Source organism: Oncorhynchus nerka, unplaced genomic scaffold, assembly GCF_034236695.1.
Source record: "Oncorhynchus nerka isolate Pitt River unplaced genomic scaffold, Oner_Uvic_2.0 unplaced_scaffold_874, whole genome shotgun sequence".
NCBI lineage: Eukaryota > Metazoa > Chordata > Actinopteri > Salmoniformes > Salmonidae > Oncorhynchus > Oncorhynchus nerka.
Window position 1 is genome coordinate 266,781 of NW_027040412.1, and position 19,543 is coordinate 286,323.

Sequence of the window (19,543 nt, forward strand, 5' to 3'; positions counted from 1 at the left end):
AAGGCCTTGTCCCCTACCAGTTCACCACTCTCTAGGTACATGTGGGACGGGTTGTATGGGATTCATGAGTCTTTTAAAGGCCTTGTCCCCTACCAGTTCACCACTCTCTAGGTACATGTGGGACGGGTTGTATGGGATTCATGAGTCTTTTAAAGGCCTTGTCCCCTACCAGTTCACCACTCTCTAGGTACATGTGGGACGGGTTGTATGGGATTCATGAGTCTTTTAAAGGCCTTGTCCCCTACCAGTTCACCACTCTCAAGGTACATGTGGGACGGGTTGTATGGGATTCATGAGTCTTTTAAAGGCCTTGTCCCCTACCAGTTCACCACTCTCTTTAGGTACATGTGGGACGGGTTGTATGGGATTCATGAGTCTTTTAAAGGCCTTGTCCCCTACCAGTTCACCACTCTCAAGGTACATGTGGGACGGGTTGTATGGGATTCATGAGTCTTTTAAAGGCCTTGTCCCCTACCAGTTCACCACTCTCAAGGTACATGTGGGACGGGTTGTATGGGATTCATGAGTCTTTTAAAGGCCTTGTCCCCTACCAGTTCACCACTCTCAAGGTACATGTGGGACGGGTTGTATGGGATTCATGAGTCTTTTAAAGGCCTTGTCCCCTACCAGTTCACCACTCTCAAGGTACATGTGGGACGGGTTGTATGGGATTCATGAGTCTTTTAAGGCCTTGTCCCCTACCAGTTCACCACTCTCAAGGTACATGTGGGACGGGTTGTATGGGATTCATGAGTCTTTTAAAGGCCTTGTCCCCTGTTCACCACTCTACATGTGGGAGGGTTGTATGGGATTCATGAGTCTGGGTCCCCTACCAGTTCACCACTCTCTAGGTTGTGGGACGTGGTTGTGGGATTCATGAGTCTTTTAAAGGCCTTGTCCCCTACCAGTTGTCACCACTCTCTAGGTACATGTGGGACGGGTTGTATGGGATTCATGAGTCTTTTAAAGGCCTTGTCCCCTACCAGTTCACCACTCTCAAGGTACATGTGGGACGGGTTGTATGGGATTCATGAGTCTTTTAAAGGCCTTGTCCCCTACCAGTTCACCACTCTCTAGGTACATGTGGGACGGGTTGTATGGGATTCATGAGTCTTTTAAAGGCCTTGTCCCCTACCAGTTCACCACTCTCAAGGTACATGTGGGACGGGTTGTATGGGATTCATGAGTCTTTTAAAGGCCTTGTCCCCTACCAGTTCACCACTCTCAAGGTACATGTGGGACGGGTTGTATGGGATTCATGAGTCTTTTAAAGGCCTTGTCCCCTACCAGTTCACCACTCTCAAGGTACATGTGGGACTTGTATGGGATTCATGAGTCTTTTAAAGGCCTTGTCCCCTACCAGTTCACCACTCTCAAGGTACATGTGGGACGGGTTGTATGGGATTCATGAGTCTTTTAAAGGCCTTGTCCCCTACCAGTTCACCACTCTCAAGGTACATGTGGGACTGGTTGTATGGGATTCATGAGTCTTTTAAAGGCCTTGTCCCCTACCAGTTCACCACTCTCAAGGTACATGTGGGACGGGTTGTATGGGATTCATGAGTCTTTTAAAGGCCTTGTCCCCTACCAGTTCACCACTCTCAAGGTACATGTGGGACGGGTTGTACGTACATTACAAGTGTGTTTGTTTGTTTGTTTTGTTTCCATGGCGTTGTAACCATAGATGGTGGTGTGTGTGTGTAGATGGGGTGTGTGTGTGTAGATGGGGTGTGTGTGTGTAGATGGGGTGTGTGTGTGTAGATGGGGTGTGGTGTAGATGGGGTGTGATAGTGTGTAGATGGGGTGTGTGTGTTGTAACCATAGATGGGGTGTGTGCGTGTAGATGGCGTGTGTGTGTGTAGATGTGGTATGTGTGTGTAGATGAGGTGTGTGTGTGTGTAGATGGGGTGTGTGTGTGTGTAGATGGGGTATGTGTGTGTAGATAGGGTGTGTGTGTTGTAACCGTAGATGGGGTGTGTGTTTTGTAACCGTAGATGGGGTGTGTGTGTGTAGATGGTGTGTGTGTGTGTAGATGTGGTATGTGTGTGTAGATGAGGTGTGTGTGTGTAGATGAGGTGTGTGTGTGTAGATGGGGTGTGTGTGTGTAGAATGTGTGTGTAGATGGGGTGTGTGTGTGTGTGTAGATGGTGTGTGTGTGTGTAGATGGGGGGGTAGATGGAGTGTGTGTGTGTAGATGGGGTATGTGTGTGTAGATGGGGTGTGTGTGTGTAGATAGGGTGTGTGTGTTGTAACCGTAGATGGGGTGTGTGTGTGTGTAGATAGGGTGTGTGTGTTGTAACCGTAGATGGGGTGTGTGTGTGTAGATGGGGTGTGTGTGTGTAGATGGGGTGTGTGTGTATAGATGGGGTTTGTGTGTGTGTTTCGCACCCCAGTGCGTTGTAACTGTAGATGGGGTGTGTGTGTGTAGATGGGGTGTGTGTGTTGTAACCGTAGATGGGGTGTGTGTGTGTGTAGATGGGGTGTGTGTGTTGTAACCGTAGATGGGGTGTGTGTGTGTTGTACCCGTAGATGGGGTGTGTGTGTGTGTAGATGGGGTGTGTGTGTGTAGATGGGGTGTGTGTGTTGTAACCGTAGATGGGGTGTGTGTGTGTGTGTGTAGATAGGGTGTGTGTGTTGCAACCGTAGATGGGGTGTGTGTGTGTGTGTGTGTGTGTGTGTTGTAACCGTAGATGGGGTGTGTGTGTGTGTGTTGTAACCGTAGATGGGGTGTGTGTGTGTGTAGATGGGGTGTGTGTGTGTGTGTGTGTGTGTGTGTTGTAACCGTAGATGGGGTGTGTGTGTGTGTAGATGGGGTGTGTTGTAACCGTAGATGGGGTGTGTGTGTGTGTAGATGGGGTGTGTGTGTGTGTGTGTGTGTTGTAACCGTAGATGGGGTGTGGGTGTGTAGATGTGGTGTGTTGTAACCGTAGATCGTGTGTGTTGTCAGGACCTCCGGGACCCTCTGGAGCAGCTGACTGATTTAAACCTAACCAACCGGGACCATAACAAAGAGAAGGCCATACAGAGTAACAGGTGAGAACATCCTGGTCCCTCTGACAGACCTAACCAACCAGGACCATAACAAAGAGAAGGCCATACAGAGTAAGAGGTGAGAACATCCTGGTCCCTCTGACAGACCTAACCAACCAGGACCATAACAAATAGAAGGCCATACAGAGTAACAGGTGAGAACATCCTGGTCCCTCTGACATCATCTCATCTCATGTCCTCCACTCCTCTCTTAGGAGATAGAACTGAGTCAGAGTGGATAGCTGTTAGGGTGGATAGCTGTTAGTCCAGAGATAGAACTGAGTCAGAGTGGATAGCTGTTAGTCCAGAGATAGAACTGAGTCATGGTGGATAGCTGTTAGTCCAGAGATAGAACTGAATCATGGTGGATAGCTGTTAGTCCAGAGATAGAACTGAATCATGGTGGATAGCTGTTAGTCCAGAGGTAGAACTGAGTCATGGTGGATAGCTGTTAGTCCAGAGATAGAACTGAATCATGGTGGATAGCTGTTAGTCCAGAGATAGAACTGAATCATGGTGGATAGCTGTTAGTCCAGAGATAGAACTGAGTCATGGTGGATAGCTGTTAGTCCAGAGATAGAACTGAATCAGAGTGGATAGCTGTTAGTCCAGAGGAGGAACTGAGTCAGAGTGGATAGCTGTTAGGGTGGATAGCTGTTAGTCCAGAGATAGAACTGAGTCAGAGTGGATAGCTGTTAGTCCAGAGATAGAACTGAGTCATGGTGGATAGCTGTTAGTCCAGAGGTAGAACTGAGTCAGAGTGGATAGCTGTTAGTCCAGAGGAGGAACTGAGTCAGAGTGGATAGCTGTTAGGGTGGATAGCTGTTAGTCCAGAGATAGAACTGAGTCAGAGTGGATAGCTGTTAGTCCAGAGATAGAACTGAGTCATGGTGGATAGCTGTTAGTCCAGAGATAGAACTGAGTCAGGGTGGATAGCTGTTAGTCCAGAGATAGAACTGAGTCATGGTGGATAGCTGTTAGTCCAGAGGTAGAACTGAGTCAGAGTGGATAGCTGTTAGTCCAGAGATAGAACTGAATCATGGTGGATAGCTGTTAGTCCAGAGATAGAACTGAATCATGGTGGATAGCTGTTAGTCCAGAGATAGAACTGAGTCAGAGTGGATAGCTGTTAGTCCAGAGATAGAACTGAGTCAGGGTGGATAGCTGTTAGTCCAGATGAGGAACTGAGTCAGGGTGGATAGCTGTTAGTCCAGAGATAGAACTGAGTCATGGTGGATAGCTGTTAGTCCAGAGATAGAACTGAGTCAGAGTGGATAGCTGTTAGTCCAGAGATAGAACTGAGTCATGGTGGATAGCTGTTAGTCAGGGTGGATAGCTGTTAGTCCAGAGGTAGAACTGAGTCATGGTGGATAGCTGTTAGTCCAGAGATAGAACTGAGTCAGGGTGGATAGCTGTTAGTCCAGAGATAGAACTGAGTCAGAGTGGATAGCTGTTAGTCCAGAGATAGAACTGAGTCATGGTGGATAGCTGTTAGTCCAGAGATAGAACTGAGTCATGGTGGATAGCTGTTAGTCCAGAGATAGAACTGAGTCAGAGTGGATAGCTGTTAGTCCAGAGATAGAACTGAGTCATGGTGGATAGCTGTTAGTCCAGAGATAGAACTGAATCATGGTGGATAGCTGTTAGTCCAGAGGTAGAACTGAGTCAGAGTGGATAGCTGTTAGTCCAGAGGTAGAACTGAGTCATGGTGGATAGCTGTTAGTCCAGAGATAGAACTGAGTCAGGGTGGATAGCTGTTAGTCCAGAGATAGAACTGAGTCAGGGTGGATAGCTGTTAGTCCAGAGGAGGAACTGAGTCATGGTGGATAGCTGTTAGTCAGGGTGGATAGCTGTTAGTCCAGAGGAGGAACTGAGTCAGAGTGGATAGCTGTTAGTCCAGAGATAGAACTGAGTCAGGGTGGATAGCTGTTAGTCCAGAGATAGAACTGAGTCAGGGTGGATAGCTGTTAGTCCAGAGGAGGAACTGAGTCAGAGTGGATAGCTGTTAGTCCAGAGGAGGAACTGAGTCAGAGTGGATAGCTGTTAGTCAGGGTGGATAGCTGTTAGTCCAGAGGTAGAACTGAGTCAGAGTGGATAGCTGTTAGTCCAGAGGTAGAACTGAGTCAGAGTGGATAGCTGTTAGTCCAGAGATAGAACTGAGTCAGGGTGGATAGCTGTTAGTCCAGAGATAGAACTGAGTCAGGGTGGATAGCTGTTAGTCCAGAGATAGAACTGAGTCAGAGTGGATAGCTGTTAGTCCAGAGGAGGAACTGAGTCAGGGTGGATAGCTGTTAGTCCAGAGGAGGAACTGAGTCAGGGTGGATAGCTGTTAGTCCAGAGATAGAACTGAGTCAGAGTGGATAGCTGTTAGTCCAGAGATAGAACTGAGTCAGGGTGGATAGCTGTTAGTCCAGAGATAGAACTGAGTCATGGTGGATAGCTGTTAGTCCAGAGATAGAACTGAGTCAGGGTGGATAGCTGTTAGTCAGGGTGGATAGCTGTTAGTTCAGAGATAGAACTGAGTCAGGGTGGATAGCTGTTAGTCCAGAGATAGAACTGAGTCATGGTGGATAGCTGTTAGTCCAGAGGAGGAACTGAGTCAGATTGGATAGCTGTTAGTTCAGAGATAGAACTGAGTCATGGTGGATAGCTGTTAGTCCAGAGATATAACTGAGTCATGGTGGATAGCTGTTAGTTCAGAGATAGAACTGAGTCATGGTGGATAGCTGTTAGTCAGAGTGGATAGCTGTTAGTCCAGAGATAGAACTTGATGATTGAGTTAGAGGCGTGCGTGGCCACGCAGTCGTGGGTGAACAGGGAGTACAGGAGAGGGCTCAGAAGGCACCCTTGTGGAGCCCCAGTGTTGAGGATCAGCGGGGTGGAGATGTTATTACCTACTCTCACAACCTGGGGGCGGCCCGTCAGGAAGTCCAGTACCCAGTTGCACAGTGCAGGGTCGAGACCCAGGGTCTCAAGCTTGAATGACTAGTTTGGAGGGTACTATGGTGTTGAATACCGAGCTGTAGTCGATGAACAGCATTATCACATAGGTATTCCTCTTGTCCAGATGGGTTAGGGCAGTGTGCAGTGTGGTGGCGATTACATCGTTCCTACAGCCTGTGCCATTAAACCCCTACAACTCCTCCAGAACGCCGCAGCCCGTCTGGTGTTCAACCTTCCCAAGTTCTCTCACGTCACCCCGCTCCTCCGCTCTCTCCACTGGCTTCCAGTTGAAGCTCGCATCCGCTACAAGACCATGGTGCTTGCCTACGGAGCTGTGAGGGGAACGGCACCTCAGTACCTCCAGGCTCTGATCAGGCCCTACACCCAAACAAGGGCACTGCGTTCATCCACCTCTGGCCTGCTCGCCTCCCTACCACTGAGGAAGTACAGTTCCCGCTCAGCCCAGTCAAAACTGTTCGCTGCTCTGGCCCCCCAATGGTGGAACAAACTCCCTCACGACGCCAGGACAGCGGAGTCAATCACCACCTTCCGGAGACACCTGAAACCCCACCTCTTTAAGGAATACCTAGGATAGGATAAAGTAATCCTTCTCATCCCCCCCTCACCCCCTTAAAAGACCTAGATGCACTATTGTAAAGTGGCTGTTCCACTGGATGTCATAAGGTGAAAGCACCAATTTGTAAGTCGCTCTGGATAAGAGCGTCTGCTAAATGACTTAAATGTAAATGTAATCGTCTGTGGACCTATTAGGGCGGTAAGCAAATTGGAGTGGGTCTAGGGTGTCAGGTAGGGTGGAGGTGATATGGTCCTTGACTAGTCTCTCAAAGCACTTGACGGTGGCAGTGTCAGTGGCACTGTATTGTCCTCAAAGCGAGCAAAGAAGTTATTTAGTCTGTCTGGGAGCAAGACATCCTGGTCCGTGACGGGGCTGGTTTTCTTTTTGTAATCCGTGAGTGACTGTAGACCCTGCCACATACCTCTTGTGTCTGAGCCGTTGAATTGCGACTCTACTTTGTCTCTATACTGACTCTTAGCTTGTTTGATTGCCTTGCGGAGGGAATAGCTACACTGTTTGTATTCGGTCATGTTTCCGGTCACCTTTCCCTGATTAAAAGCAGTGGTTCGCGCTTTCAGTTTCGCGCGAATGCTGCCATCAGTCCACGGTTTCTGGTTTGGGAATGTTTTAATAGTTGCTATGGGTACGACATCGCCAATGCACTTTCTAATGAACTCGCTCACCGAATCAGCGTATTCGTCAATGTTGTTGTTTGATGCAATACGAAACATATCCCAGTCCACGTGATGGAAGCAGTCTTGGAGTGTGGAATCAGATTGGTCGGACCAGCGTTGAACAGACCTCAGCGCGGGAGCTTCTTGTTTTAGTTTCTGTCTGTAGGCAGGGATCAACAAAATGGAGCCGTGGTCAGCTTTTCCGAAAGGAGAGCGGGGCAGGGCCTTATATGCGTCGTGGAAGTTGGAATAGCAATGATCCAAGGTTTTTCCAGCCCTGGTTGCGCAATCGATATGCTGATACAATTTAGGGAGTCTTGTTTTCAGATTAGCCTTGTTAAAATCCCCAGCTAAATAAAAATAAAATTATAAAATATAAAATTCAATTGTGTTCATGTCCGTAGCTTATGCTGGCCAAAACCATAACCCCAAGTTCTCTGAAGCCATGTTGAAAAACATTTATGGTAGAACATCCAATCAGTGGACATTCCTACAGTCAGCCAATCAGTGGACATTCCTGCAGTCAGCCAATCAGTGGACATTCCTGCAGTCAGCCAATCAGTGGACATTCCTGCAGTCAGCCAATCAGTGGACATTCCTGCAGTCAGCCAATCAGTGGACATTCCTACAGTCAGCCAATCAGTGGACATTCCTACAGTCAGCCAATCAGTGGACATTCCTACAGTCAGCCAATCAGTGGACATTCCTGCAGTCAGCCAATCAGTGGACATTCCTGCAGTCAGCATGCCAATTGCACACTCCCTCAAAAATGTTGAGATCTGTGGCATTGTGTTGTGTGAAAAAAACTCACATTTCAGAGTGGCCTTGTATGGTCCCCAGCACAAGTAGCATCTGTGTAATGATCAGGCTTTTTAATCAGCTTCTTGATATTCCACACCTGTCAGGTGGATTATCTTGGCGAAGGAGAAATGCTCACAATCAGGGATGTCAAGAAATTTGTGCATAAAATTGGACAGAACGAAGCTTTTTGTGCTCATGGAAAATTTGCGGGAACTTTTATTTCAGCTCATGAAACATGGGGGCCAATTTATTTTTGTTCAGTATTTTTTTGTTCAGTGTAGTTCTGTCCTTGAGCTCTTCTTGTTTATTAATGTTCTTATGTCATGTTTTGTGTGCACCCCAGGAAGAGTACCTGCTGCTTTCACAACAGCTAATGGGGATCCTAATAAAATAACAAAAAATTCCTTTCTCTCCTCTCAGTTTGGTCTCTCTGGATGAAGAGAAGCCATCAGAATCAGCCTCTGGTACGTACTGACCACTACTGACCCCTACTGGGTTAGTTATGCTATAACATTACATTATATACTGACCCCTACTGACCCCTACTGGGCTAGATATACTATAACATTACATTATATACTGACCCCTACTGGGCTAGATAGGCTATAACATTACATTATATACTGACCCCTACTGACCCCTACTGGGCTAGATATACTATAACATTACATTATATACTGACCCCTACTGGGCTAGATATACTATAACATTACATTATATACTGACCCCTACTGGGCTAGATATACTATAACATTACATTATATACTGACCCCTACTGACCCCTACTGGGTTATATATACTATAACATTACATTATATACTGACCCCTACTGGGCTAGATATACTATAACATTACATTATATACTGACCCCTACTGGGCTAGATAGGCTATAACATTACATTATATACTGACCCCTACTGGGTTAGATAGGCTATAACATTACATTATATACTGACCCCTACTGGGCTAGATATACTACAACATTACATTATATACTGACCCCTACTGGGCTAGATAGGCTATAACATTACATTATATATTGACCCCTACTGACCCCTACTGGGTTAGATATACTATAACATTACATTATATACTGACCCCTACTGGGCTAGATATACTATAACATTACATTATATACTGACCCCTACTGGGTTAGATATACTATAACATTACATTATATACTGACCCCTACTGGGCTAGATATGCTATAACATTACATTATATACTGACCCCTACTGGGTTAGATATACTATAACATTACATTATATACTGACCCCTACTGGGTTAGATATACTATAACATTACATTATATACTGACCCCTACTGACCCCTACTGGGCTAGATATACTACAACATTACATTATATACTGACCCCTACTGGGCTAGATATACTATAACATTACAGTATATACTGACCCCTACTGGGCTAGATAGGCTATAACATTACATTATATACTGACCCCTACTGGGCTAGATAGGCTATAACATTACATTACATACTGACCCCTACTGGGCTAGATATACTATAACATTACATTATATACTGACCCCTACTGGGCTAGATAGGCTATAACATTACATTATATACTGACCCCTACTGGGCTAGATATACTATAACATGACATTATATACTGACCCCTACTGGGTTAGATATACTATAACATTACATTATATACTGACCCCTACTGGGTTAGATATACTATAACATTACATTATATACTGACCCCTACTGACCCCTACTGGGCTAGATATACTACAACATTACATTATATACTGACCCCTACTGGGCTAGATATACTATAACATTACAGTATATACTGACCCCTACTGGGCTAGATAGGCTATAACATTACATTATATACTGACCCCTACTGACCCCTACTGGGCTAGATAGGCTATAACATTACATTACATACTGACCCCTACTGGGCTAGATATACTATAACATTACATTATATACTGACCCCTACTGGGCTAGATAGGCTATAACATTACATTATATACTGACCCCTACTGGGCTAGATATACTATAACATGACATTATATACTGACCCATACTGACCCCTACTGGGCTAGATAGGCTATAACATTACATTATATACTGACCCCTACTGGGCTAGATATACTATAACATTACATTATATACTGACCCATACTGACCCCTACTGGGCTAGATAGGCTATAACATTACATTATATACTGACCCCTACTGGGCTAGATATACTATAACATTACATTATATACTGACCCCTACTGGGCTAGATATACTATAACATTACATTATATACTGACCCCTACTGGGCTAGATATATATAACATTACATTATATACTGACCCCTACTGGGCTAGATAGGCTATAACATTACATTATATACTGACCCCTACTGGGCTAGATATACTATAACATTACATTATATACTGACCCCTACTGGGCTAGATATACTATAACATTACATTATATACTGACCCCTACTGGGCTAGATATACTATAACATTACATTATATACTGACCCCTACTGGGCTAGATATACTATAACATTACATGATATACTGACCTCTACTGACCCCTACTGGGCTAGATATACTATAACATTACATTATATACTGACCCCTACTGGGCTAGATAGGCTATAATATTACATTATATACTGACCCCTACTGGGCTAGATATACTATAACATTACATTATATACTGACCCCTACTGGGCTAGATATACTATAACATTACATTATATACTGACCCCTACTGGGCTAGATATACTATAACATTACATTATATACTGACCCCTACTGGGCTAGATATACTATAACATTACATTATATACTGACCCCTACTGGGCTAGATAGGCTATAACATTACATTATATACTGACCCCTACTGGGCTAGATATACTATAACATTACATTATATACTGACCCCTACTGACCCTACTGGGTTAGATATACTATAACATTACATTATATACTGACCCCTACTGACCCCTACTGGGCTAGATATGCTATAACATTACATTATATACTGACCCCTACTGACCCCTACTGGGCTAGATATGCTATAACATTACATTATATACTGACCCCTACTGGGCTAGATATACTACAACATTACATTATATACTGACCCCTACTGGGCTAGATATGCTATAACATTACATTATATACTGACCCCTACTGGGCTAGATAGGCTATAACATTACATTATATACTGACCCCTACTGACCCCTACTGGGTTAGATATACTATAACATTACATTATATACTGACCCCTACTGGGCTAGATATGCTATAACATTACATTATATACTGACCCCTACTGGGTTAGATATACTATAACATTACATTATATACTGACCCCTACTGACCCCTACTGGGTTAGATATACTATAACATTACATTATATACTGACCCCTACTGACCCCTACTGGGCTAGATATGCTATAACATTACATTATATACTGACCCCTACTGACCCCTACTGGGCTAGATATGCTATAACATTACATTATATACTGACCCCTACTGGGCTAGATATACTACAACATTACATTATATACTGACCCCTACTGGGCTAGATATACTATAACATTACAGTATATACTGACCCCTACTGGGCTAGATAGGCTATAACATTACATTATATACTGACCCCTACTGGGCTAGATAGGCTATAACATTACATTATATACTGACCCCTACTGGGCTAGATAGGCTATAACATTACATTATATACTGACCCCTACTGGGCTAGATAGGCTATAACATTACATTATATACTGACCCCTACTGGGCTAGATAGGCTATAACATTACATTATATACTGACCCCTACTGGGCTAGATAGGCTATAACATTACATTATATACTGACCCCTACTGGGCTAGATATACTATAACATTACATTATATACTGACCCCTACTGGGCTAGATAGGCTATAACATTACATTATATACTGACCCCTACTGGGCTAGATAGGCTATAACATTACATTATATACTGACCCCTACTGGGCTAGATAGGCAATAACATTACATTATATACTGACCCCTACTGGGCTAGATAGGCTATAACATTACATTATATACTGACCCCTACTGGGCTAGATAGGCAATAACATTACATTATATACTGACCCCTACTGGGCTAGATAGGCTATAACATTACATTATATACTGACCCCTACTGGGCTAGATAGGCTATAACATTACATTATATACTGACCCCTACTGGGCTAGATAGGCTATAACATTACATTATATACTGACCCCTACTGGGCTAGATAGGCTATAACATTACATTATATACTGACCCCTACTGGGCTAGATAGGCTATAACATTACATTATATACTGACCCCTACTGGGCTAGATATACTATAACATTACATTATATACTGACCCCTACTGGGCTAGATAGGCTATAACATTACATTATATACTGACCCCTACTGGGCTAGATAGGCTATAACATTACATTATATACTGACCCCTACTGGGCTAGATAGGCTATAACATTACATTATATACTGACCCCTACTGGGCTAGATATACTATAACATTACATTATATACTGACCCCTACTGGGCTAGATAGGCTATAACATTACATTATATACTGACCCCTACTGACCCCTACTGGGCTAGATAGGCTATAACATTACATTACATACTGACCCCTACTGGGCTAGATATACTATAACATTACATTATATACTGACCCCTACTGGGCTAGATAGGCTATAACATTACATTATATACTGACCCCTACTGGGCTAGATATACTATAACATGACATTATATACTGACCCATACTGACCCCTACTGGGCTAGATAGGCTATAACATTACATTATATACTGACCCCTACTGGGCTAGATATACTATAACATTACATTATATACTGACCCATACTGACCCCTACTGGGCTAGATAGGCTATAACATTACATTATATACTGACCCCTACTGGGCTAGATATACTATAACATTACATTATATACTGACCCCTACTGGGCTAGATATACTATAACATTACATTATATACTGACCCCTACTGGGCTATATATATTATAACATTACATTATATACTGACCCCTACTGGGCTAGATAGGCTATAACATTACATTATATACTGACCCCTACTGGGCTAGATATACTATAACATTACATTATATACTGACCCCTACTGGGCTAGATATACTATAACATTACATTATATACTGACCCCTACTGGGCTAGATATACTATAACATTACATTATATACTGACCCCTACTGGGCTAGATATACTATAACATTACATGATATACTGACCTCTACTGACCCCTACTGGGCTAGATATACTATAACATTACATTATATACTGACCCCTACTGGGCTAGATAGGCTATAATATTACATTATATACTGACCCCTACTGGGCTAGATATACTATAACATTACATTATATACTGACCCCTACTGGGCTAGATAGGCTATAACATTACATTATATACTGACCCCTACTGGGCTAGATATACTATAACATTACATTATATACTGACCCCTACTGGGCTAGATATACTATAACATTACATTATATACTGACCCCTACTGGGCTAGATAGGCTATAACATTACATTATATACTGACCCCTACTGGGCTAGATATACTATAACATTACATTATATACTGACCCCTACTGACCCCTACTGGGTTAGATATACTATAACATTACATTATATACTGACCCCTACTGACCCCTACTGGGCTAGATATGCTATAACATTACATTATATACTGACCCCTACTGACCCCTACTGGGCTAGATATGCTATAACATTACATTATATACTGACCCCTACTGGGCTAGATATACTACAACATTACATTATATACTGACCCCTACTGGGCTAGATATGCTATAACATTACATTATATACTGACCCCTACTGGGCTAGATAGGCTATAACATTACATTATATACTGACCCCTACTGACCCCTACTGGGTTAGATATACTATAACATTACATTATATACTGACCCCTACTGGGCTAGATATGCTATAACATTACATTATATACTGACCCCTACTGGGTTAGATATACTATAACATTACATTATATACTGACCCCATACTGACCCCTACTGGGTTAGATATACTATAACATTACATTATATACTGACCCCTACTGACCCCTACTACTGGGCTAGATATGCTATAACATTACATTATATACTGACCCCTACTGACCCCTACTGGGCTAGATATGCTATAACATTACATTATATACTGACCCCTACTGGGCTAGATATACTACAACATTACATTATATACTGACCCCTACTGGGCTAGATATACTATAACATTACAGTATATATACTGACCCCTACTGGGCTAGATAGGCTATAACATTACATTATATACTGACCCCTACTGGGCTAGATAGGCTATAACATTACATTATATACTGACCCCTACTGGGCTAGATAGGCTATAACATTACATTATATACTGACCCCTACTGGGCTAGATAGGCTATAACATTACATTATATACTGACCCCTACTGGGCTAGATAGGCTATAACATTACATTATATACTGACCCCTACTGGGCTAGATAGGCTATAACATTACATTATATACTGACCCCTACTGGTCTAGATATACTATAACATTACATTATATACTGACCCCTACTGGGCTAGATAGGCTATAACATTACATTATATACTGACCCCTACTGGGCTAGATAGGCTATAACATTACATTATATACTGACCCCTACTGGGCTAGATAGGCAATAACATTACATTATATACTGACCCCTACTGGGCTAGATAGGCTATAACATTACATTATATACTGACCCCTACTGGGCTAGATAGGCAATAACATTACATTATATACTGACCCCTACTGGGCTAGATAGGCTATAACATTACATTATATACTGACCCCTACTGGGCTAGATAGGCTATAACATTACATTATATACTGACCCCTACTGGGCTAGATAGGCTATAACATTACATTATATACTGACCCCTACTGGGCTAGATAGGCTATAACATTACATTATATACTGACCCCTACTGGGCTAGATAGGCTATAACATTACATTATATACTGACCCCTACTGGGCTAGATATACTATAACATTACATTATATACTGACCCCTACTGGGCTAGATAGGCTATAACATTACATTATATACTGACCCCTACTGGGCTAGATAGGCTATAACATTACATTATATACTGACCCCTACTGGGCTAGATAGGCTATAACATTACATTATATACTGACCCCTACTGGGCTAGATATACTATAACATTACATTATATACTGACCCCTACTGGGCTAGATAGGCTATAACATTACATTATATACTGACCCCTACTGGGTTAGATAGGCTATAACATTACATTATATACTGACCCCTACTGGGCTAGATATACTATAACATTACATTATATACTGACCCCTACTGGGCTAGATAGGCTATAACATTACATTATATACTGACCCCTACTGGGCTAGATAGGCTATAACATTACATTATATACTGACCCCTACTGGGCTAGATATACTATAACATTACATTATATACTGACCCCTACTGGGCTAGATATACTATAACATTACATTATATACTGACCCCTACTGGGCTAGATATACTATAACATTACATTATATACTGACCCCTACTGGGCTAGATAGGCTATAACATGTTGACATGATGTACTTGATGTGGTTTCCAGGCCCCTTCCATGCTGCTGATGGACAGAGCCACACCAGTGAAAGCTCTCTGTGTGCTAGTCTGGACTCTGGTACGTGTGTGTATGTTCGTCTACATGCGTGTTGTGACTCTCTGTGTGCTAGTCTGGACTCTGGTACGTGTGTGTATGTTCGTCTACATGCGTGTTGTGACTCTCTGTGTGCTAGTCTGGACTGTGCGTGTGTGTATGTTCGTCTACATGCGTGTTGTGACTCTCTGTGTGCTAGTCTGGACTCTGGTGCGTGTGTGTATGTTCGTCTACATGCGTGTTGTGACTCTCTGTGTGCTAGTCTGGACTCTGGTGCGTGTGTGTATGTTCGTCTACATGCGTGTTGTGACTCTCTGTGTGCTAGTCTGGACTCTGGTACGTGTGTGTATGTTCGTCTACATGCGTGTTGTGACTCTCTGTGTGCTAGTCTGGACTCTGGTACGTGTGTGTATGTTCGTCTACATGCGTGTTGTGACTCTCTGTGTGCTAGTCTGGACTCTGGTGCGTGTGTGTATGTTCGTCTACATGCGTGTTGTGACTCTCTGTGTGCTAGTCTGGACTCTGGTGCGTGTGTGTATGTTCGTCTACATGCGTGTTGTGACTCTCTGTGTGCTAGTCTGGACTCTGGTACGTGTGTGTATGTTCGTCTACATGCGTGTTGTGACTCTCTGTGTGCTAGTCTGGACTCTGGTGCGTGTGTGTATGTTCGTCTACATGCGTGTTGTGACTCTCTGTGTGCTAGTCTGGACTCTGGTGCGTGTGTGTATGTTCGTCTACATGCGTGTTGGGACTCTCTGTGTGCTAGTCTGGACTCTGGTACGTGTGTGTATGTTCGTCTACATGCGTGTTGTGACTCTCTGTGTGCTAGTCTGGACTCTGGTACGTGTGTGTATGTTCATCTACATGCGTGTTGGGACTCTCTGTGTGCTAGTCTGGACTCTGGTACGTGTGTGTATGTTCGTCTACATGCGTGTTGTGACTCTCTGTGTGCTAGTCTGGACTCTGGTACGTGTGTGTATGTTCGTCTACATGCGTGTTGGGACTCTCTGTGTGCTAGTCTGGACTCTGGTGCGTGTGTGTATGTTCGTCTACATGCGTGTTGTGACTCTCTGTGTGCTAGTCTGGACTCTGGTACGTGTGTGTATGTTCGTCTACATGCGTGTTGGGACTCTCTGTGTGCTAGTCTGGACTCTGGTACGTGTGTGTATGTTCGTCTACATGCGTGTTGTGACTCTCTGTGTGCTAGTCTGGACTCTGGTACGTGTGTGTATGTTCGTCTACATGCGTGTTGGGACTCTCTGTGTGCTAGTCTGGACTCTGGTGCGTGTGTGTATGTTCGTCTACATGCGTGTTGGGACTCTCTGTGTGCTAGTCTGGACTCTGGTGCGTGTGTGTATGTTCGTCTACATGCGTGTTGCGATTCTTTATGGCATTGTTCTGTGCAGAAGCTAGTCCTTATTCACTTATATTTTGATAATTGTAATTGTAAAAGGTATCTAAGTGTTGAGGTTTTTCCATACACCAGGGGTCTCCAGCAGGTTAGGGTTAAGGGTTAGGGGTCAGGGTTAGGGGTTAGAGTTAGGGGTTAGGGGTTAAGGTTTAGGGTTAAGGGTTAGGGTTAGGGGTTAGGGTTAAGGGTTAGTGTTAGCTACCAGCCCACCTATGAGTAGCTAGCCAAACTACTGTATGGAGCGTGTCTGTCTGCCTGTCTGTCTGTCTGCGTGGAGCGTGTCTGTCTGCCTGTCTGTCTGCCTGTCTGTCTGTCTGTCTGTCTGTCTGTCTGTCTGTCTGTCTGTCTGTCTGTGTGGAGCGTGTTTGTCTGTCTGTCTGTCTGCGTGGAGCGTGTCTGTCTGTCTGTGTGGAGCGTGTTTGTCTGTCTGTCTGTCTGTCTGTCTGTCTGTCTGTCTGTCTGTCTGTCTGTCTGTCTGTCTGTCTGTCTGTCTGTCTGTGTGGAGCGTGTTTGTCTGTCTGTCTGTCTGTCTGTCTGTCTGTGTGGAGCGTGTTTGTCTGTGTCTGTCTGTCTGTCTGTCTGTCTGTCTGTTTGTCTGTCTGTGTGGAGCGTGTTTGTCTGTCTGTCTGTCTGTCTGTCTGTGTGGAGCGTGTTTGTCTGTCTGTCTGTTTGTCTGTCTGTGTGGAGCGTGTTTGTCTGTCTGTCTGTCTGTCTGTCTGTCTGTGTGGAGCGTGTTTGTCTGTCTGTCTGTCTGTCTGTTTGTCTGTCTGTGTGGAGCGTGTTTGTCTATCACTCCATGTGTAGTCAGTTGATGTCATCTTGTTGACAGAAATACTTTCCCCAAAACCTTCTCAGTTAAATGTTAACTATAAAGTAGTTTTACCTGGCAGAAGTATATCATGAGGAAGTATATCATGAGGACGTATATCATGAGAAGTATATCATGAGGACGTATATCATGAGGAAGTATATCATGAGGACGTATATCATGAGGACGTATATCATGAGGAAGTAGATCACGAGGAAGTAGATCACGAGGAAGTAGATCACGAGGAAGTAGATCACGAGGAAGTAGATCACGAGGAAGTAGATCACGAGGAAGTAGATCACGAGGAAGTAGATCACGAGGAAGTAGATCACGAGGAAGTAGATCACGAGGAAGTAGATCACGAGGAAGTAGATCACGAGGAAGTAGATCACGAGGAAGTAGATCACGAGGAAGTAGATCATTTGTATCTATTATTTCCAAACTTTTCCATGAAATGAGCAGCAGCAGTACAGAACCATCACATTAGATGGAGCATCCCTCACTGGACCGGAGCATCCCTCACTGGACCGGAGCATCCCTCACTGGACCGGAGCATCCCTCACTGGACCGGAGCATCCCTCACTGGACCGGAGCATCCCTCACTGGACCGGAGCATCCCTCACTGGACCGGAGCATCCTCACTGGACCGGCATTACATCCCATCACTGGACCGGAGCATCCCTCACTGGACCGGAGCATCCCTCACTGGACCGGAGCATCCCTCACTGGACCGGAGCATCCCTCACTGGGCCGGAGCATCCCTCACTGGACCGGAGCATCCCTCACTGGGCCGGAGCATCCCTCACTGGACATCCACTCACATGGACCGGAGCATCCCTCACTGGGCCGGAGCATCCCTCACTGGACCGGAGCATCCCTCACTGGGCATCCCTCACTGGAGCATCCCTCACTGGGCCGGAGCATCCCTCACTGGGCCGGAGCATCCTCACTGGGCCGGAGCATCCCTCACTGGACCGGAGCATCCCTCCCTCACTGGACCGGAGCATCCCTCACTGGACCGGAGCATCCCTCACTGGGCCGGAGCATCCCTCACTGGGCCGGAGCATCCCTCACTGGACATCCCTCACTGGACCGGAGCATCCCTCACTGGACCGGGCATCCCTCACTGGACCCCTCACTGGAGCATCCTCACTGGACACTGGACCGGAGCATCCCTCCCTCACTGGGCCGGATCATCCCATCACTGGGCCGGAGCATCCCTCACTGGACCGGAGCATCCCTCACTGGGCCGGGGCCGCATCCCACTCACTGGACCGGAGCATCCCTCACTGGGCCGGAGCATCCCTCACTGGACCGGAGCATCCCTCACTGGGCCGGAGCATCCCTCACTGGACCGGAGCATCCCTCACTGGACCGAGCATCCCTCACTGGACCGGAGCATCCCTCACTGGACCGGAGCATCCCTCACTGGACCGAGCATCCCTCACTGGACCGGAGCATCCCTCACTGGACCGGGGGCCGGAGCATCCCTCACTGGGCCGGAGCATCCCTCACTG

The 19,543-nt window shown here is 44.8% G+C and overlaps 1 protein-coding gene across 4 annotated transcripts in view; it reads left to right on the forward strand.

Moving 5' to 3' along the window:
- Positions 1-19,543, forward strand: part of LOC135570958 (islet cell autoantigen 1-like protein) — a 125,686-nt gene that overhangs the window by 92,462 nt on the left and 13,681 nt on the right. For 3 of the 4 annotated variants that reach the window (XM_065016776.1, XM_065016777.1, XM_065016778.1), the window contains exons 8-10: positions 2,948-3,033; positions 8,446-8,489; positions 15,763-15,831. In XM_065016776.1, coding sequence (XP_064872848.1) covers positions 2,948-3,033; positions 8,446-8,489; positions 15,763-15,831 — 199 coding nt within the window. The remainder of the gene's footprint in view (positions 1-2,947; positions 3,034-8,445; positions 8,490-15,762; positions 15,832-19,543) is intronic. The other variant, XM_065016780.1, reaches the window with a different exon arrangement.